General features: G+C 41.0%; 1 protein-coding gene across 3 annotated transcripts in view; it reads right to left on the bottom strand.

Annotated features, from left to right (window-relative positions):
- Positions 1–22,270, bottom strand: part of ttll7 (tubulin tyrosine ligase-like family, member 7) — a 67,594-nt gene extending 45,324 nt beyond the window's left edge. For 2 of the 3 annotated variants that reach the window (XM_028586944.1, XM_028586945.1), the window contains exons 1-8: positions 22,071–22,270; positions 14,877–15,277; positions 14,328–14,459; positions 12,131–12,252; positions 9,839–9,906; positions 9,397–9,555; positions 4,541–4,757; positions 2,457–2,621 (exon numbers count right to left, since the gene is read on the bottom strand). In XM_028586944.1, coding sequence (XP_028442745.1) covers positions 2,457–2,621; positions 4,541–4,757; positions 9,397–9,555; positions 9,839–9,906; positions 12,131–12,252; positions 14,328–14,459; positions 14,877–14,901 — 888 coding nt within the window. In that variant the 5' untranslated portion in view covers positions 14,902–15,277; positions 22,071–22,270. Of the gene's footprint in view, positions 1–2,456; positions 2,622–4,540; positions 4,758–9,396; positions 9,556–9,838; positions 9,907–11,043; positions 11,077–12,130; positions 12,253–14,327; positions 14,460–14,876; positions 15,278–22,070 lie in introns of those variants that run through there. The other variant, XM_028586946.1, reaches the window with a different exon arrangement.
- Between the last annotated feature and the right edge of the window lie 425 nt (positions 22,271–22,695).

Raw genomic sequence — 22,695 nt, 5'->3', positions numbered from 1 at the left:
ATCTGTCTGTCGCTCACACACCTCTATCCATCTGTCCATCCATCCACCCTTCTGACCCACAGGCTGGCCAGCACAAACACCTGCTCCCACTACTGTTGTTTATGCCCAAAGTCCCCAGTACTGGCTGGTGTGTGTGTGTGTGTGTGTGTGTGTGTGTGTGTGTGTGTGTGTGTGTGTGTGTGTGTGAGTGCGTGCGTGTCTTTGTCCCTGCCCCCATTACTTCCCTCCTTATCCTGAGCCCCCAGCAGCACAGGCAACTGCCTAGCACTGTGCATGTGTGCCTGTGTTTTGTTAGCTTTGGGCTGAAATGTTTTTTAATAAGCCTCTTTGAATTATTATATATTATAATCTTTTTATTTTTCCCTGCATACATTTGTATATTATTTTAGCTACTTTATGTATGCGTGTTTGATTAATTTATCTCATCTCTGTTTTAATAGCACACTTCTCTTTCTCTCTCAGTGTAGTAGAGACAGCAGGATGGCTGATATTTAAACAATGAGCAGGATTAAGCAAAGTTCATGAATTTATATACTTTTAGTACGAATAAAAGTACATCAAACTAACTAACTGATAAAAAAAAAAAAAAAAAAACGGTTGAAAGGCTTCAACTGGTTGGAATAATATGTGCTAAATGTTATTGTCATTCACTAAAGTGAGATATTGTTCTGTCAATATACATTTATGCACAAGAAAAAACATTTCATTTCATAAAAACTATTTTCTGAAGCCCTGTAGCTGTAGGACAAAGATGATCACACTTTTTTTTCCAAGTTGCATAAATAAGTGCAACCTTTATTGTTTCTGAATGTCCACCAAAAAAAAATCAATAGATCAAATGGATTAATGTCACTCTAATGATACCATGCGAGTGGACAAGGTGTCACTATTGCATTGTACTGACTACTACATGCCCACTCTGAGGCACACACACACACCATCTGCACTACGCTTCCCTTCACCAATCAAACTGCACGCAGTGCTGCTGGTCGGCAGTTTTCTCTGTCCAGTCTGACTGCTGGGTACAGAGAAAGTGGTATGACCTCTATAGCTAGCCCATAGCCAGACATCTCTCTCAAAATTACACCCACATACAAAAGCTGCGGCTTTGTTGGTCAAACCATGGACACTCTGCCCCATACTGCACATCAATGTTGCCTTAATATGAAAGAGATGTCAGTAAAACATGGGGGGAAAAAAAACACATACACGATATTCTTAACCCCCACAGACAATCTTTTGGCAAACAAACTCTCTGACTCTCTGACCGTGACCGTTGGCGGGAAGAGTCAGGGCAGCCTGCTTGGTCTGTACGGGAACAAAATGTAAGAGGAGAGATGAAAAGAGAAGGAGAGAGGAGAGTGAGCGGAGAGCATAAATATAGAGTTGAAACAAAACACAGTGTGCAAGTGCGAACGGACACCACTAACACCAAAGTAGTGCAACTTCTGAGGAAAGACCTCAGACAAAAATGGTGAGAGAGGAGTAGGACGGTCTCGCTGACACTCTGGTATGCCACTGAGAGACAAGAAAGATGAGATGAAAAGGAACTGAAGTAAAGAGAAGTGGGAAAAAAAAAATAGAACTAAAACGCCTTGACAAAATGGAGCCCATAGAGAAATTACACAAGATGGAAAAGAGAGGAGAATAAAGAAAAGGAAACTATCCTGAAACAAGAACTTAAAGGACAACAGACTTACAACCGTCTTAAACGTCACTTTGTTCAACATGAAAAGTGAAAGCTGATGAAAAGAAACCAAAGAATGCCTTGCGGAGAGTATAATAACCAATGGAATTTGATTTTGAGGTTGAATGCTTGTATCATGAGAACAAGCACTGAGGGGCCATACAACCCAAATGACATCGGACAGCAGGACAAAAAGTCGAGGTCAACAAGAATGAAATAGAAAAGAACATAAACAGGACAGGGGCTAAAGAAAAGAAAGGAGTGACTCAAAGAGTAGTAACATAAAGACAGGGGGAATATGATGTGATGCATGGGTTTAAGTTAAAAAATCGAATGAATCAGGAACAGGAGGTAAAAGACTTTGATGAAAAACCGAGAACGAGTTAAAGGTGTTTGGATGAATTGAGAGTAGTGGCAGATAGGAAGAGCTCACCCTCCTGGAATGATGTTTTCACTGAGCTCTTCCTGGAGTTAAACAAAGCTCTGAAGCACACAGAATTACTGTCATAACAAATCATATCAAACCTTTCGCGGGTCAGCTTGTCTTCTTTGTGCGAGGCGTGTTGGTTAGTAGCAAGAGCATCTGTATATACAGTATGAGTCTACGCTTGCAGATTACACTTACGGATGCACGCATGTGTCGTTTGCATTTGTGGTGTGTGTTGTTATCATTCCGCACATCCTTTGTGGAAGCACACATCCGCCACGATATGTCTGCATGTAACTGTGTTTCTGTGTTTGTGTCTGTTTGGGTGGACTACCCACGTACAGAGACGTCTCCCCAGAATTTGGCCACATCGTAGTCGTTGGTGCGCAGGAACTCGGTGAACCAACTGATGGACCTCTTACTGCCTTTGTCCACTGTCTCGTCTCGCTCAAAGTTCTCATTGTGTTTGTTGACTGAGTAGTTGGTCAGATGCATGTAGAGCTGGCTCTGTGGAGACAAAGGGCAGTTGGGAGGTTATGTGTTAAACATCATCAATGAGCATGTTCATACCTGTCTCTGGCTCACGATTTCTAGCTTTATTTAACAAGCTAGCAGTGCATCAACTACATGGGACTGCTCTTACATGGAAACACAGATCTGAGAGAAATAGGTCAGATTTTAGAGGTTGAATATACCATCATCTAAATGATTAAACAAAAAAGCCCTGGTCAAAGGTCTGGGGTGTACTAAAACAAGTAAACGTCTTCTTCAAGCTCTGACAACGTTGAAACAAAATCGAATGTCAAAGCAACAGCAGATCATATTTGCCTTTATTTACTGAGCTGATGAAGAAATGTAGCTCTTTTTTACCTGCTTCCTGCTTCCAGTCAGATGCATTCATAGCTTTAGAGAGTTGTCCAGGATAACCACAATTTAATACTTATGGCTACAAATAACTGAAGCAAGTGCAATAGTAGATAGAGATATACACTGTATATTGTATTTTAATAGCTGTGGTACCTGTGCCAGTGCTCTTTAGTGTAATTATACCTTTGTCAGTGATGATAATCATCACAGCAAACAACATCCTCAAGGGTGTTAATGCTTTTATCCCCACAGTGCACATACCCACGTTCTCCTAAGTAATATGGGTAGACAAGAATAAAGGGAAAAGCAAAAACAACACAAATGTGTCCCTTGGCAACAACTAAATGACTAAGAAATGTTGCCGTAAAAAAAGTAAAGAACAGTACTCTGTGCTATATGAGAATTTGCTCTATTCTAAATCTGTTCTTATACTTGATTATAAAGAGCCATTGTGTAACCCTTGTAGTATTCCTCTCTAAACACTATCCCTCAAAGCTGAAGACAATAGATCCTTGTCCTTAGCCTACAAGGTAATAACGCTGTGACCGGAGGCCGTTCCAGCCCATGATGGCTGTCTGGGATCCACTCTCTGTGGGATTGAACATCCATCTCCATGGCATGACTCACTCCATCATGTGTCAAAGATTGGGTAAGACAATACACATTTGTGTCACAGGAGGGGTCCAGCATGCCTATCTGAGCGTGTGTTCATATTGTAGATAAGCATCACGCTTGATATGAACCTCTGCGTGTGTTTGTGTGTGTGTGTGTGTGAGTGTGTGTGTGTGTATGTGCGTGCACCCATGTGTGCATGTCTGTGTGTGCGTGCCAGTGTGTGTGTGCCTGTGTGTGTGCATGCCTGTGTGTGTGCGCATCCCATCATCAGCAACAGACTGTGCTTCAGCAGGTGCAGAACCTCAAAGCAAATATGAGCGGCCTGATATTACAGGAGACATCTGGCATGTGGACATTTACGCTCAGCTGTGTGCATACAGTATGCCTGCCCATTCTCTGTGTGTGTGTGTGTGTGTGTGTGTGTGTGTGTGTGTTTGTGAACAATATCAGCCCTACAGTTGTCAGTTGGCATTCATGCACTGTTGACTGTGTATATGAGTACATGCATTTTTTTGTGCTCTTAAGGAGATTACACTGTTTCCCAACGTCTGTCCCCATGTGTTTGTGTGCCTAATTTGATTTTGTTGAGTTGCACAAGCCCACGGCTCCGATTCATGACACAGTGCATGGCAAATACGCTGTTCTGTGAATCTACTTCTACTATCTTTCTGTAGTGCATTTCTGACTCGCCTGATTGGCCCCACACTAGGTAACTGTATGTACTTTCTAATCAAAATCCATGAACAGTTGTGTGTATGTCACACTGGCCTCGTGCACAGATGGCACACAGATAACTAGTATAAGTTATAAGGTATGTGTCTACGAACATTTGTGCATTTCCAAGTCTATGCGCATCTTTGTGAAGCACTTTGTATCTTTACTTTGAAAAATCCTAAACACATAAATTATCTTTATTATTAGTAGAAGTATTGTCTGTGACTCACCAGATTGGCCTCACTGGGTGCATGGTACTTCTCTGTGCCCATGCGGACCAGTCCGTCATTGTAGAGAAAAATGCGAAGTGGGTCACAGGAAGTGACGAGGATGTAGATGCGCAGGTCAAACTTGTAGCCCTCCATCAGGAAGGGCTTGTCCAGGTACTCCTGAACGATAAAGTGTTCCTGGGCTGGCAGCTTCTCACAGTTACGGATAAGCGAGATCCTGGATAGACAGAAACTTTATTAATCCTCGGGGGGGAAATTGGGGTGTCGTCAGCAGCATAATAAAATATGGCATAGTAAAGACAAAAAAGATAATTAAAAAAATGATAGATGGCAGCATAGCAGGGACCATGAACATGACTGATGACAATGGCACTGTCTTATATATCTGTTGGAGCAAAAAAAAAACATGTATCCAAATAGTATACAGATTGTATGGCTTTAACACAATATTTCATTTTAAATCATCATGAAAAGTTGGGGGCATATTACTGGGGTGCCACATCTGCCTTGATACTTTCAATCTTCAAATCATAAGATGAACTTTGGCCTGCCTTTCTTTTTCAAAGCGCTTGATAAAAAGTACAAGTATGAAGAGCAACAGATGCAATCAGAGGGAGAAGATGTGTCCTTGAGCATGGAATGACTTTTACATTTACACTGAAGACGTTCAGCCTTTAGGAGTGAAAGGGTCAGAGCCATTGTGCCCTAATGGTATTCATGTGACCTTCCACTGCTACAGAACCTTCAATGAAAACATATGTAAATGAGTGCGCTCAGCATGCCTCAGGTCTGGCTTGGGCAGGACAAGCTGTTTGGCTCTGAGGGGCATTGAACGTTCCAAAACCTGTGCTACTTATTACCTGGTCATCTAAATAAAACTGTTAAAAAAATAAATGTACAAAAAACAGACTGGTACAACACAAATGCTGGTTTGTCTGAGAAATACTCTGCGAGCATCTGGAGAACATTGTGATTTTCTGAAGCCAAACTCTGCAATGTCTGAATGGCACAGTGCATCAAATGCTGTAGCAGGGTCTTTTAGCTGTGTGTAGGTTAATAGGAGCAGACATTGCGCTCTGTTTCGACCTCAACTCTAATTCCTTTGCTTTGGTCTCATGTCACTGGCACTCAGGCCTTATAGTACGCAGGCCATTGCTAGCTGGACTCTAGAATGAGTTGTGTTAGTTTGTGTGTATCCATGTGGCTGTGCACACAAGGGTGAGGGGCAATATTTTCTAAACTTTGTGAATGTGAAAGTGTGTACTGTATCTCTGTCTGTATGTGTGTAGGTGTATGCATGTGTGGAGGGAGGGTGAGGGGTTGTTCCTAAACAATCTCCCACTATGTACAAGCATCTGACTGACCTATATTACCATGACTTATAGTTAAGGCCGACTTGGCCTAAATTGGTTACATGCACAGCCTGGAAGGCTCCTTCATACACATGCAAGCAGGCACACTATACACACAAACACAATATTTGGCCAAGATGTAAAGATCTGATTGTTCAAAAAGTACAGTTTGAGGATTTAAGATATTGTGGCACCAAGCCACCAGAGTGCAAACATTGTTCTGCTCTGTAATCACAGCAAGAACATACAGTAACCTGGGAACAGTGCGGCCTATGTTGTTGTAATGTAACCAAAGAATTAACCTGCTCGATTAACTCTAACGAAGCAAAAACACTGGAGCATTGTTAATGAGCTTCTAAGGCTTGATTTATGGTTCTGCGTTGAATCTACGCTGTAGGTACGTACGTAGGTATGCGTAGATACGAACCCTATGCCGTACCCGACGCCATACCCGACGCCATACCCTACGCCGTACCCTATGCCGTACCCTATGCCGTACCCTATGCCGTACCCTACGCCGTACCCTAAGTCGTACCCGACGCCGTACCCTACGCCGTACCCTAAGTCGTACCCGACGCCGTACCCTACGCCGTACCCTACGCCGTACCCTAAGCCGTACCCTAAGCCGTACCCTACGCCGTACCCTACATCGTAGCCTGTGTAAACCTAGACTGGGATCAGGTATTGCCTTTCAGGTTATGATCTTAGTTCAGCAGTCGTCTCTTCAGAGGTTTCATAAAACCTTTCCAGCTTGTATATCCGCCTTAGTGTAATGCTGTTGGTACTGTCAGGTTTATCAATCACTCCTCATAACCACTTGCTCCCGCCAACTAAAATACTGCAGTATTATAGACGAACACTTCATTGGCCTGCTTATCACAGTGCTTGAACAGAAAAGAACAGGTACAAGTTGATGGTAGGCTGACCGACGATGCCTAACAGGCAGACAGCAAGTTGAATGATGAGGACAGGGTTAACGGTGTGAGTTAGTCAAGGAGGAGTAGCTGAGGAGAAGACGACATGATTGATGAGCTGGGGTGTCAGATAATCACGGCCCACTCTCCCCTGCCTATTTAATTTGGCACCAGAGGGGATCCTGCCTTTTTTAAGCCTTGCACGCGCTTTTATTTTGTTTCCCTTATAATAAGCTGCGCTTCAGACACAAACAATAACTTAATTTAGTTGGCCGACGGAAAAAAAAATTACAGGGGGTAGATATAACTTAATTTCCTGCCGCGTCACACCATGCAAAAAAAATTGAGAAAAATCTAATCTTGTGAGCCGCCCGTCGTTGAGTGGTCGAGCTAAACTTATCATCTTTCATATTCTTAATGTATTGCTATTATTCAGCCTTTGCTGCCTTTTATTCTTTAATAAATAAGGGCTTAGTGCAGCATGGAGTTATAAGTAATGCTCACATTATACCAGAAAGGACAAATTCAAAGAGAATTAGAGGGAGAGATGAAGCACACTCCAGAGCTATTTGTACTTCAATATCCCCACCTATTGGTGCCAGTGATGAATACACTCCAAAGTATTTCTTCAAACATTCACTTCAGGGATCACATTTTCAAAGAATTAGAAGTCAAAAAGAATACTAGATAAATGTTTCGCAATCTGAGCCGTTTCAACGTATTCTGAAGAGTTCAAGAGAGCTGTATGCAATGTGCAAAGCAAAAACGAATTATTTTTAAAGGACCCTGTATTTTAGCCAAATCATAATATTCACAGTCTGGCCTGCCTTTTACTTTATGTTTTATTTTATCAAACAGAATTATTTGTAAAACCCATCACACTTTGAATCTTTGAACTTGAAAACACTTGGCATTTCCACTTTATTTTAGTCTATCCAGGCTTGACCTCTGCGCAGGTCAAATCATAGTAGAATTCTGTTTAGAGTGTCAAATTAGTTGGTTATGGCTCATACATAGAACATTAGAATCAGTTACTGGGTTTATTGTAGAGACAATTTAGGATACTTGTGTTGTTGACCACTTCTGTTGCATCCATCCAGTGGTTTGTGATGGGAAAGGACTGAGCAGAGAAGCCTAAATGTCCCTTTCCCCAGAGAGCTTCCTAATATTCATCACCAAATCTTCCAGTCAGTGGTACCTGGAAACCCTCCAGAAGCCAGAGAGCTTACATACTAGATGAACAAAACCAACTTCTCAAAGCAAAGGAGCTTAAAAATCAACACCACCCCCACAGTCACCTAATGTTCAGTGTTGTTGATACTTTTTCAGTTTTGTTCACCCCTATTTACACACATTAAGCCGCCTACACATGATCAGCTGTAAAACCGTGAGGTAGGGCGCAGAGCATAGTGCAGCCACTTCAGAGGTATATATCATCGCTTCTGGCTATCTCACATACAGCTGTTATCTCATAGATTGAACTTTGAAAGTTCCGCGGCAACAAAGTTAAAGTTTAAATAATATGAACTTTGAGCGTAACACTCGTGGCAATTTTCGAGCGGTGGGCAGTGCCAAGGGTAGCACTACCGCCTGGTTGCTATTGACGCTCACCCCATACGAAACAAAAGTGGCACAGCTAGAGCAAAGCAGTTGTACCGCTTACATCAGGCGACTTTAGGTGGACAGAAGCTTCACCAAACGTGTGTTGATTGCTGAAATTTCACATTTGATTTAGAGTGTTCAGGTGTACCTGGTCAATGTAAGCGGCCTTGTCACCATGCCTCTTTACTGATTTTCTAAATCCTTCACAATTTCAACAATCAGGATCATACCATAGAAATGTGTAACATCACAACCTGAGATAGGCTCTCACCCCATGGGATTGCAAGTATGAAATATGCATTCAGGTACCACAGCCCGCTCATCTTTTGATAAAGAGATGCTATTGTGAGACAGACTCCCCTGCAGCAGCCATCTTGGTCCATTTTCTAGTCTGACTGGTCTCTGCTGATGGTACCTCATAAAGGAATCTAATAATCACATGCAGAGACCTTCAGGGAAGGAACTACAGTAACTGCCAGGGACTGTGTGTGTGTGTGTGTGTGTGTGTGTGTGTGTGTGTGTGTGTGTGTGTGTGTGTGTGTGTGTGTGTGTGTGTGTGTGTGTGTGTGTGTGTGTGTGTGTGTGTGTGTGTGTGTGTGTGTGTGTGTGTGTGTGTGTGCGTGCGTGCGTGCGTGCGTGCGTGTGTGTGTGTGTCTCCTGATTTATGTAGAGTGTGACCATCGAGGACAATGAGGCCAACAATGAGATTCACCACACCATCTCAGCTCAAATACTCAATCTGGTCTCGGCTCTAGGTAATGTTATTTCCATAGACACCCATGTCAGGGTCACAAACCTCTTATTGCCTTGTTTTGTTGTGTTTGTCCTCTATTTGCTCTGGAGCAAGTTTTTTCTCCTCCACTCGCTCACTATCTTGCTTTCTATCCTCTGCTTCTGTCACTTTCTCCTTCTCTTTCGTGCACTGGCTTCCCCTGTCAGTCGTATAGTCAGTGTGTTAGATTGGGGCACTTTCTAGCCTCTGACCTACCCGTGACCCATGGCTCCGTTGGCGGGTTTGACGATAAAGGTCTTCTGCTTGCGCTTCCTGCGGAGCTCCTTGACATAGTTCTGGAACTGAGTGTATTCGGCTGGGAAGATCCAGGTTTTGGGAATGAAGCTGTACTCTTGAGGCTGGCACTTGATCATTCTGGAGAACGAAGAAAGGGTGTGTGCGTGGCAGTAAAGCCACATTTTATACTATTAGAAAAGTCATGTATTTGTACTTTTTAAAATTAAAAGTTACATTTAGCATTTTCCTATCAGTAAAAATGAATGTTGTGATTTTACAGCAGTGTCTTTCACTTACTTGGCTTGTAATGTTGGAGTGCTACAAGTACCCAGTTGTGACATCTTAGAGTGCCAGCTGGCTAAACACTGAGCTTTGAAATGCTCTTGTTTTTGAACCAAATTATTCTCATTTGAAAACTTACTTGGACATGTTTCTTGCTAGGCAGTCCTTCCGGCAGATTTCGCCCATGCCAGGGAAATGGTTAATTCTCTGCAGAGGGACAGGAAGACATAATAATGTTGTTAGGGCCATTACGCCACTCAATTCCACCCCCACCCCTTCATAAAAATGAGCACATTAAAGGCAGCAACCTGAAGTGAGCTTACAATGTTCTGACATTTATGCCCAATTACGGACTCAAAACAAAAAGGTGACGCTGAGACCTTTCTCAACCCTTATTTAGTTTACCGTGGTTTTTTTTATACTTTAAAAGGTTGGGGAGGGAAGAGGCGAGAAAAAAAAAACGATCAATCTCAACTCCGAGGGGCCGAGGTAATTGGTTCTGCATCGCAAGCTCCTGCAGTGACAGTTGAATGAATTGCTTTGAATGCGCCGAAAGGGGGGTGGGGGGTAAAGGAAAAACTCTGGGTTTTCTGTATTCTTTGACCAAATGAGCCTGAACAGGGGCGTTAATTAGGCTCGTATGAACTGAAACTTGACAGCAAACTCTCACAGTACATCTCTAAACGGAAAAAGGAAAGAATTAAAAGAGGGAGAGAGCAAAAGCAGAGGGAAAAAAAACAAGAACGCAGAGTGAAAAAGGATCCCGTGATTATTATCCAAACGAGACAGACGTAATTAGGGATTCGGAAGAGATTGCACAATTATGCCAATGCTGCGAGACGACGTAGCTTGTGATGGGAAATCAAAACCAATTGTTGAGGGACTTCTACTTTTCTACTGAGAAATTATCTCATGAAACACCATAGCAGTGCGATAGAGCAAGTGAAAACAATTGGCAGCAAATCACCAGTTCTATGTGAAAACATTAGCCACATTGCTACATGTTAAACTGTTACAGTATTTGTAATATTCAATCTACTTAGCTGAACTCTTGCTGCCCCTGTCCTAACAAGCCATACTCTTTTTAGCCTGTGATTTAATCGATCATTAGTGCCCAGTCTAATCAAATAAGCACTCAGGAAGATGGATGGCTAACGTTCGTAGCTGAGGGGGAGCAGTAAGTACAGTCAGCAGGACAGGGAGGTCAAACAGAGGTAAGATCACTTTCAGACTAGTACACAAAACTCAAAGCAACCCTTATTGTTTAGGCCCGTCTTGTCAACATCACCGGGGAGATCTGAAACCTGCTCTCCACCCCCTGTTGCTCACAACTTGTCAGTCTACCTGTCAATCTTCTTATCTGTCTCTGTTGTTCCCTCTCACTCTGTCCACTCCTCTTTCCTATTTGCTGTCTCCCTTTTACCTCCCAGGGTCTGAGTGAAAGCAGAGGGGCACGTTCAGGGTCTTCCTTCCATCTTCACTTTTTTCATTTCTTTCTATTATATTTTATTTCATTCTGACATTTACTATTACTACTTTAAACCTAATCTTTTTTCCCTGCTCCATCTGTCCCAAATGTCTCTGTATACCATCCCCTTTCCATCTGCTCTAATCTCTTTTTTCCTTATATTTTTTTTTTACACACCTCTTTTTCATGGCAGAAAAACTGAAACTCAGGTCAGTTATTTGGTGAAGATTTTATGACTTGCCAAATGAATAGGCTTCAGGTCAGATTTCTTCACAATTTATTGCAAATTATTTGCATATTTATAGGCTTGGAAGAAGGCCTTGAGTCCCACTGGTTTAGTGGTTTGTAGAGTTTCAAAAACATACCTAGGAATGCTTTGTGCTGTAATAAGTTCAAAGAATCGGCAGAAAATCATTTCATGTTTATCTAACTCTAACTAAAAGAGTTTTTTAAAGGAAGGGATTTGGTTTTCTTTGTATGAAAATAATTTAGATACAATTCTCTAAGCATGGGAGGGTTACAGTTTCTGTCATAGTTTAGTTTCATCCTTTTTATCCATTTCTTCTTTCATTTCAGAGGCATCTCAAGAATCCATAGGGAAAATCCTCCCTCACCTTACGAGTGATACACACATTAGAGGCAGGTTATTTTGTTTCTAACATTTGGTTTACCTTTAAAGTCAGCTGAACACATATGATCTTTTTCAGAACTACTGCTCGAGACTTTTCCCTTGCAAAGTTACATACTGTACATCCACTGGGAGCTGATCAGTATCATGGTCTTTGGCTGCTAGCCACTGAGCAGCTTTATTGGAGCATATTGTAAAGGTTAAGATCCCTTTTTTTCCTGTTCAGAGCAGCATTGGATCTGACAACCTTATTCTTAAGCTCTCTTGTCTAACCTCTAGGCTATGGGGCCTCTGAACAAGGTGTGCTGAATTGACATGGTAGCGATGCAGTGTACCTGATAATTCCTGAGCTCAGCGATTTTCTCGTGCTGCACGGCCGAGTCATTCCAAATGAGGTTGGCGGTCTCGTCATCTTCCCGGGTCTTGATGTAGTCCACCTCTTTGATGACTATACGAACTGGGAGAAAAAAAACTCACATTAGATTGTATTCCCATTATTAAAATTAACTATGCAGTCGTTTAAATACATTTTCATGATCACAAAGTAACTTACTATTATAGATGCAAAATGAGAGCAAGATGTGACTTGGACCCACAAATGAAATATTTTTTTTACTTTATCGATCAATATTTCACTCAAACATGCTGGGCTTCATTTCTGTTTTTGCATACATTAAGAGAAAATGAGCCTGGGAGACGATATATCAAAAAAGCTCACAGCAATATTTGCCATTCATGGAATGGTTGCAGAGCAGCCAATCGTAATACCTCTCTTCAAAAAGATAAATTAATTGTCTGTAATGCATTTAAGTCCCAATGGAAACCCCACAGTATGAGAGATAGGTGGCAAGCCCATTTGGACATTAATCCGACAACTATTCATTATTCAGTTAGTAATGAAAAATTCATATGCCCTAACGAAACAAGGTATTAATTAATTTCTTGAAAGCCTTCACAAACCTGGAGAAGGCTTGCCTAATGTTGCATGATGGCACATGAATGGGAAAAAGGTGTTTTTGATGTAACTTCATCCATCTGTTAACGCTGGTAGAGGCTAACAGTGTTTAGCTAACTGGAACAGGGAGGGTTTACATCACAGCAGGCCTATGCTTACAGTTACCAGCAGGGCCTTTGAGTACAAAACTATAATCAATCCTTTCTTACACATCTCACGAAACAGGCATCCTAAGGGCCAGAGTGTACATTCCCTTCTCAGTGGGTGTAAAGCAAATTTCCAACACCATATTCCCTGACCTTTAACCTTTACCTGTAATACTATCAATTCTAAAACAAAAAAGACAGGTAACAGCAAAAATGAGCCATCCATCTGGCCCTTAGTGTTAATTTTCCTTCAAAATAGCCCTGCACTACTCTCAGAATGGCCACTGTGAGGGTCTCGTCACAGCAAGCAAACTGACTCACAGCTAGACTCTCATCTACCTACAGGATCCAGGCAGCCCCCAACTTCTACTTGCTGCTGCTGACTCCTTAGTTTCATTGGTTGTAGTTCACCCCTGAGAGCTGTGCTGCCACACTGGCATATACTGACCATGTGAGGAGTGCTTACTATGCTTCTGTTTGCCCTTCTCAAAAAAAAAAAACGTACTCAAAAAAAAACGTACTGCCAAGTTAAATTACCTCAATAAAGATTTATGTATGTATGTAAGACTGAGCTGTGTCTGTGTGAACTGTTGCTGCAACTCTATTAGGTTTAATTTAAGACATTAAATAACAACGGCCTCCTTCAAACATTCCCACCACAGCAAATTAGATTTTATTGTTGGGAGTAAAATCTGCAGTGTATTGTTTTATTGTTGAGACATTCAAAAACATGGTGATTTAATTTAGCTGTTTTGAGGGACTGACTGAGCCATACTGAGGGCTGTTTCCAAAGTTAATATACAGTTCACTGTGTCACAGTACATTAATCCTGTCTGCAGGACCAACCAAATGTTGGTTTTGCTCCCAACAATTTAGATAAGAAAAATATAAATATAAATTCAGATGCTTGAAACCTGAGGCTATGTAGTAAAGGCTTAGTATACACAATGTAGCTAGATCTGACATAAAATTAGCTTACCAGTAAATATAATAATTTACTGTGTGTTCATCAATATTAATAGCATATTCAACATGTCTATGTAAGTAATAACCTGAAAAAAGAATAACTAAAGTTATACTAATCCTACAACTGCAGCTACAACCACAAAAACAACTGCTAAGACATTTCAGGCAACTCGTTTTGTTTTCTGACAAAAAAACATCAACACTAGTATAATGTACATCAATGAAAGGCTTTCATCACCCATCTCAAAGAAAGCCTCTTTTCATCCTACACTAGCTTCGTCATTAAGACAAACTCTGTGATCAAAATATATCTTTGTAGACTGACATTTCTGTAGTGTATATGTCTGTTTTACCTTCTTTTTAAAACCTGTTTTTATTCTAAAATCTTCATTGAACATTATGATGTATTGTATTGTTTGTTGTGGTTTTAAAAGCATTAATATCATTTGAAATAGGTTACCGTACCAATCTCATATTTGGTGGCAGTGACATTGGCGGTGATAGTGCCTTTCTTCTTTTTGGTGCGCACTTTTCTCTTCCCGCTGCTGCGGTACGAGCCCACAGATGGCCTGTTCACGGGGGACGCTCCTTGATCCTCTGGAGGAAGAGACAGCATACTGTACAACAACACTAGATACAGTCACAGTTTGTGCTCCAGGCTGGGGGGGAAGCAGGAGTTGCTGGAGTTTTGGAATATATTTTTACTCACATCTGCAGGGAATTTAGTGGGGCCTGTTTATGGGGCTAGGGTGTAACTGAATTAGGCATCTAGTTTGCTATAGCTGCATGCCTCATGATCCTTCATAATGTGTGTGTGTGTGTGTGTGTGTGTGTGTGTGTGTGTGTGTGTGTGTGTGTGTGTGTGTGTGTGTGTGTGTGTGTGTGTGTGTGTGTGTGTGCTTCAGAATAGTACGGATTATGGCAGGCAGGTACCTGTAAAGAATATGCAAGCCAACTAACCATCTAACAGAATACCCCTATCAGTCCTGAGAGAGTTGGACCTCTCTTACTCACCTCCTTCATTGGGAGGGGAGGGCATCTCAGGGGCTGGAGAAGTGAAGGGGCAAGCCAAGCTTTCTGCCAGGCTTGGCGGGAGGGCGGGCCTCACAGGGTACTCACAGCACCCTCGAAGGGCTCTCTCACACTCGCAGTAGTTAGTCTTCCCTGCCTTGGGCTGTATGGACGATGTGGTTCAGGATGGCCCAATGGATCATCTGAGCATCTCCCTGGCGCCTTTCAGCAACATAAACAGCAGCAGCAGAGTCTGAGTGGGCAGGGGAGTTAGAAGGGGGGGCACAGTGGTGGGGAAGAGTGGGAGGGGGAGGGCCTCTCAAGGGTCTACACAGCCCCAGCTTATTTACAGCCACAAGAGGAGAGAGGGAGGTAGGGGTGGACAGAGGGATGGATAGGAATGCCTGTAGAAGAGAAGAAAAAATTTATTTTACAGTAGTTGTAGGCTGACTGCTCAGAGGGTGACTACAGTGCACACTGGATCCGTGTGTATGTTCTCATTGGACTGGAGTGCATTCAACATGCTTTTGATGTAACGCAGCAGCAACAGCGGCACACGGGCCTATCACAGGCTTATCACAGGCTACATCAGTCAATCTGACACCGAGCGTAACATTTCAGTGAGAGCTCTGTACAGCTCTGACACTGCAATACTACTAACAAAATAATCTAAATCTGTGTGACGTCAGCTGGACTAATTGGTATTCCGTGGAATCATTGTGAAATACAGTATTAATGTGATTGTCAGGTATAGGGTTTGCAGAATCTCATTGTGCCTGATGCTTGTGCCAGCTGGGTTTCATTGTACGGCTGAGAGGTCACTTCATTCAAACAGATGGCATCTTTACACTGGTTTGTTAAAAGGATGCTTCAGGCTATGAAGTGGTGTGGGAAATTAACACCAGTTATCAGCCAAATTCTGTTATTGTTTGGCTGTGGTCTGAGAGTGTGTCTTCAAACCACTTTTGGGGGTAATCAACCATTGCTGAGATGCCCTATCACATTTAATTTTTTGCTGGCGGGGGCAGCATAGTGACTCAGTGGTTAGTGCTGTTGCCTCACCGCAAGAAAGGACTATGTTTGAGTCTTACATAGTGTGACATAAGGAGAACATGCAGTCTTCTTTGTGTGGGGTTTGCATGTTCTCCTTATGTCACTGTGTGTTCTCATGTCCAAGTGCTTTAGATTCCTCACATTTTCAAAGACAAAGCAGCATTCAGGTGGACTGCAGACTCCAAACTGCCTGTAGGGTATGAATCTGTTTAACTTGGTCCAGTGATGGACTGGCAAGCCATACATTTACAGCATGCTTGGACAAATCCAGCTGCTCATGATCCTCGCAAGTCAAATATATAGTGCATGTAGCTGCTCAAGTTTGAGTCGACAATTATTCTAATTCTAATGAATTGAGGGGTCGGATAGGAACTGCAAGATAATGTCTTGAGATGATTAACAACTCTGCATCAATGCATACAAGGCAGTTTCCTCCTCAGCCTCTGCCTATGGTTGAAAATAAAATCACAGGTTCTAATCAAGATGTTATAATTTTGCATAGGTGAAATAGCCGCTATCAAACATTTGACTAAAAAGATGTAAGGTATCAGTCCATGAAGCACAGTAACACTACATAAACTATAAATCATAGGTAATATATACCAGTTATGCCACATCTACAGTACACTGGCTTTTGGTGCCTCGTCTGCATTTCATACAGAGATCAACAGCAACCTCTAGTGGTGAAAATATACTGAAAAGCCCATTTCCTATCTACCAGTGTTTACCATCCATGCACACAGAGATACACCTGTAGGTGTACAGGTGTATCTGTGTGTGCACAGATACACCTGTACACCTACACATACACATATGCACAACAGAAGATATGCACTTGCGCTGACTTGAAAAGTAACCCTATCGATTCAGCATCCTCTGGACATATTAGAATGGGGGAAACAATCCAATCACATTACTCAATAACTCAGTGGTCTTTGCTGTCAGCCTCTTGGTCTGCCTGCGGTAAGCGCAAGACATTGATTCTGGAGAGGACAGAGACTGGAATAAGATCAGCACAGAGGGGAGAGACACACAACATAGAGTCAGGGTGATAAAGTAAGGCAAGCTGTGCTTGTGCTTTTGACAACCTGCCCCCACCTCCCAGAGGCATACTGGCTCTCTGTACAGTAGGCAGGGAACACTGTCTCTATAGGAGCACTGGACCTTGGTGTCATGTAATCCCTCAGGAACGGGGGGGGGGGGCTGACAGGCACATAGTATGCAACTAAACACCAGCAAATGCACACATCCCACTAGAACACACAGGCATATTCTTATTTTTTTTATTTAGTTTTGGGGCATTTTAGGCCTTTAATTCCACAGGACAGATGAAGACATGAAAGGGGAGAAAGAGGGGGAATGACATGCAGCAAATGGCTGCAGGTCGGAGCCAAACTCGTGGCCGCTGCGTCGAGGAGTAAACCTCTGCAAATGTGGGCGCACATGCGCCCACGCTCTACCAACTGAGCTAACCCGGCCACCACACAGGCATATTCTTAATGCAAAGTAATCTCTGAAATCTAGAATCTGAAAAATACGCACAATCCCTAGACAAGCTCTCTGATGTTAATCCTAATTATTCTCCATATTATTGCAGAATAATGAATCTTCATAATTTAAGAAACAATTTTATCAACATTGAATATCAGCTACAGTAGACATTCTAAATTGAACATAAGTTTTAATATTTCTGTAATATTATGAATTAATAATGGTGTTAACCTCATTGTTTCAGATCTTAAGATTCATAGTGCTAATTGTTTTGCATTAAGCTTGGACTTAAAACGTTTAAATTAAGCTACCAACAAAAGCTGAAAGAGGAGCACATTCGCAAATAGAAATTCAGTTTTCAAATATCTTCTCTGATAATGTGATTAAATTTCTTTCCTTGAGCCTTTTAGAGTAAAATGTTAACATTAGTTCTATCTAGGCTTGTTTGCCTGACTACCATATAAGGTCACAGTTGAGGTTGATGTGACATCACGTTTGAATTGACCTCAGTGACCGTAGTCACATGCCATATATACAGTCATGTGAAAAAATTAGGACACCCATGCTAAAGTTGACTAAAAAGAGGAATACAAAAATCATCTTTCGGAAATTGATCTTAATGCCTTAATTAAAAAAATTAGGAAAAATCCAACCTTTAAGGACATCAATTTTGTTTGTGAATGAATAGTGTATCGTAAATAAATAAATGTTCTTCCTTAAAATACAGGGGGCATAAGTAAGTACACCCCTATGTTCCCCACATCATCACATACCCTTCACCATACCTAGAGATTGGCATGGTTTTATTTCAGTTAGCCTAATAGCTGGTTTGATTTGCATTGAGAGATGATTTTATGGAAAGTACCCCATGCCAATCTCTAGGTATGGTGAAGGGTATGTGATGATGTGGGGCTATTTTAATTCCAAAGGCCAAGGGAACTTTATCAGGATACATAGTATCCTGGATCCATGAAATAACTGGCCTTTAAAAATACAAATCTGCCTGCCTCTATGGGAATTTAACATAAGGGTGTACTTACTTATGCCCCCTGTATTTTAAGGAAGAACATTTATTTATTTACAATACATTATTCATTCACAAACAAAATTGGTGTCCTTAAAGGTTGGATTTTTCCTCATTTTTTTAATTAAGGCATTAAGATCAATTTCCAAAAGATGATTTTTTTTATTCCTCTTTTTAGTAAACTTTAGCATGGGATGTTTTTCACATGACTATATATATTCATACTATATATATATAGGCTATATACATATATTCATGTTTTATCTCTATCATCTATTTATGTCACTCCATTCTCTCATTTCCCATATCTCATTCCTTTTTCTCGTTACATTTGTGAAATAATGTTGGATAAACTTAATTTTACACACAATCCTCATATGTATTATGTTAAAGCATCTGTGAGCTGATGGTATCTTGTTTCCTTGTTTTTGAAGTTTCTATTAACGTTCTGGTTATTTTTCGTAAGATTGTGGGGAATACATGACAACATCCACAAAATGTGTTCGGACTTGGAAAGAATTACTTGCCAATACATTTTACTGCTGCTAGCATCATCACAATTAATCCTTCAGTGAAGCATTAAATCTTCACTAAACCCCTTCCACTGAGTATCTGCTGTTAATCCTCTGACGCAATGACACTTTTTCTCCAAGAGAGTGAGCCAAAGGGCCACCACAGCAGAGCAGAGCTGAACAGGCAGGACTCCTGTGATGAGCTCATGCACTTCCCCTTTGCCACACACAACACAGAAAGGCTTCATTGTAGAGAGTCAGCTCTTCATGCTGCTCATCTGCATCACTCTGTCTCACGGGCCCTAAATGCATGACAAAAGCATGTCTGTCTTTCAGAGAATTTGTGTGTGTGTATATATATATATATATATATATATATATATATATATATGTATATATATATATATATATATATATATATATATATATATATATATATATATATATATATATATATATATATATATATATATATATATATATATATATATATATATATATATATATATATATATATATATATATATATATATATATATATGTATCATCACAAACATTTACTGAAACAATATCAGGAAGTAAAGTAATTTTAGTTGAAAACTACCAATCGCATGCCTGGTTAGCTCACCTATTAGAACATGCACCTATACAGAAGCTTAGTCCTTGATGCAGAGGTCGTAGGTTCAATTCCGACCTGCAGCCCTTTGCTGCATGTCGTTTTTCCTCTCTCCCCTTTCATGTCTAAAAGCTGCCCTATCTAATAAAGGCCTGAAATGCCAGTAAAAAAAAAAATCTTTAAAAACTCTACCAATAAATTCATCTTCACGCTGATATTATCCCTCTATCATAAGGCAATAGTACTTCAAAGAAAAATATGGTACTCCCTTTTATATCAAAAGCAAATTCAAAAGGACAGCACAGATAGCTTCACAAAAAGTGTACCAAAGGAAAAGCTGAACTAAAGCAGTAGACTGTTTATTCATGACAAGCAATGTCACACCTATTACACAAGTCCCTTGAACAACCAGTGGTATTTCCCTGGAGGGTTTGTTTTATGTTCTCCTTGCCTTACATGAAGCTGCAGCTTGTAAGCAGTCGTCAAATACAAAATCAATAGAGCTGCTTGGGGAAGCACCACTTAGCCTTGTGTCAGCAGAATTTGCAGACACAAGTTCTTTCTCTACATGCAGTATGCTGCCCCAGTCTTGTCATTACAGCAGTGCAAGGACCTTGGGGTATGTAGAACCATTCAGAAGGGCTAAGAATGGAGACATTAGACATCATTGACTGAAAAGCAAATAATTTTCAAGTACAAAATGTTCCTGTTGTCATATACAGTAAATAGTATAAATTATTTTTCAAAGTCTAAAAAATACAGTATGCTTGCAAGATCCCTTCCGTAAAAACTATTTCTATCATCCATTTGGTCGCTGCCACCACATTGTCCTCCCATGAAAAATGATAGCTGAGTTTGTGGACTACTCTCACATGAAAGTAGTTGGTTTAGAATTGCCAGTGGATCTAAACTTAGCTGGAACCAGTGACCCAACTCTGGCTTCGTGCCTTCTTCCAGATATGAGTATGAACAAGTGTGGGAGCCGTCAGCCCACGGGGTACTGAAATACACCAACTAACAGCTGAATGCTAAGCCTAACTTCATCAGAGAGAATGGAGGCAAAATGGTTAAATGTAAAATTCAGACAGTGACTTCGAAAATGCTATTAAACCTTTATAAACTGCAATCTTGCCTGACCTTATTTTCTGTAAGACAAAGTGGAGCAAATAACTTATGGTTGCAACAATGTGCACATAGCCTGTTTGTTCAAAAGCACTGCAGCATTGTAAAAAATTAAGCTTTACATGTATGCAGGTGTATCATCACCACATATGAATACAGGTTTAACTGTTACATTGTACACTGTAAACATTGCTATAAATTCAGACCTAATTCTGTCTGATTATTGCCAGATAAAATGTCAGTCTACGGTTCGAAAAAAGGCTGCTGACACAAACAATATGTGAACTGCATATTGCGTGTAATTTACAGTAAAAATGTAAACCTGTATCAGATAGCAACCACACCTAATTGCTTAGATATTGTAGGTACAATGCTGCAATGGATATCCTTAAATATTAATCCAAAAACTTCAGGATGCCAACTGTAGCCTGCATGAAAATAAAAGATTATACATATCATAATATCCTTCTTATGAGCCTTATCTCTGGAATGAGTCCAGAAGGCAGGATATCCATCCAGAACTCATATGTTATGCTGTTGTTATTATTATGTAATCCATCTGCTCTTTTAGGAATGGTCATTCCAGGGTGATCTTTCAGCATGTGGTCTCTAAGTAGCACACTGAACTATATATAAACAAACAAGAATACATAAAATGTCTCTTTAACAACACATCCCTTGTGTATTTAGCCAGGCTCTGAGCATCCTCAGCTAAACGTCAGTAATAGTCTTGCATACCAGGACAGATTTCTTTAGGGTACATGCAAAGCTAGCCTGAGAAGCCTAAGAAGCTATGCTACTAAGAGCAGCGAAGGGACCTATGCTTGTCACAGCATAGCAGTCAATATGGTATCTTCCAGATCACTGAAAGGATAACGTTAGTAGGCCATCCCCTTTAACAGATCTTGACTGTATTTCAGGATTAGCGCAAGATGGATTTCTTAAACCTCGCATGTATTACATGGATAATAGGTTATTTCAGGAAAATGGTGACGCTCACAAATTAAATGTCACAAAGCCTAAGCAGGTGTTGTATTGCTATTGCTAGCAAGCGGTAGCTAACGTTAGGTGGCTAGCCACTTGTATAGGTCAGGTGGAAGGATCTCATACAAGGAAACAATCTGGCAATGTGGCTATCCAGTTAACTTGCTACCATGAAATGTGGCGTTACAGCAGCGTTAATGTTTAACTGCCCTGTGAATGAGGGCCTTTTCATTTAATGTGGCTTCAAAATGAAATACCAAATTCCTGAATGAGATGCTGTATAACAATTCAAAGGAAACATAATGATCCTGAGCTACTCCACAGTTAGCTTAGCCGCACTAACGTTACCTTGGAAGGGATGGAGAGGCGAAAGCGCACTAGCACGTTAACGTTACCTTATTTATTCCAGGCACTGTCAGTGCAGCTCTTTTGCTGGTCTCATCCGACTGACAAAGCCGCCGTTAAGTGAGACGCTGGGGTCTCTTTAAAGAAACAGTCCAGACCCGAGAGTATTTAAAGAATATAACAGTGTTTATGTTGTGTAACTGCGTTACTACTGAGAACTGACGATGGTTGACAGACACAAAAAATCTGTATTTTGTAGTCCTCTTCTTGTATGCAATGAGTGCTGGAGCGAGTCCATGGGCTGAACCATTCGCTCTGTGAGAGGGGGGAACCTGAATGAAGTGCTGAAGTTTACATTCTGGCACCAACGTGACGTCTGGTGTACTGTAGGGCGTACATGTTCATTCGGCACATTACTTTTTTTTTTAACTCTTAACTAGTTGTGAGTGACAATAAAAGTCGTATCAAAGCTGCGAGGTATATTTCGTACACGTTTTAGGTCATTATTTAATTAAAGTTTCGGTGCAGCTCTTCCTCCACAACTCGCTGATACAAACCTGATACAAACAAAGGAAGCTACCTAGCAACTGTGTCGCTGACCATGGTGCTTAAAATCAAGCGTCCCGCTCGAGGTCCTTAATGTGCAAAACGATGTGTATAAAACGATGAAATAAT

This window comes from Perca flavescens, chromosome 9 (genome assembly GCF_004354835.1).
Source record: "Perca flavescens isolate YP-PL-M2 chromosome 9, PFLA_1.0, whole genome shotgun sequence".
In the NCBI taxonomy this organism is placed as follows: domain Eukaryota; kingdom Metazoa; phylum Chordata; class Actinopteri; order Perciformes; family Percidae; genus Perca; species Perca flavescens.
Note: the sequence above shows the minus strand (reverse complement) of the source record. Positions and strands in the feature narration are given on the sequence as shown.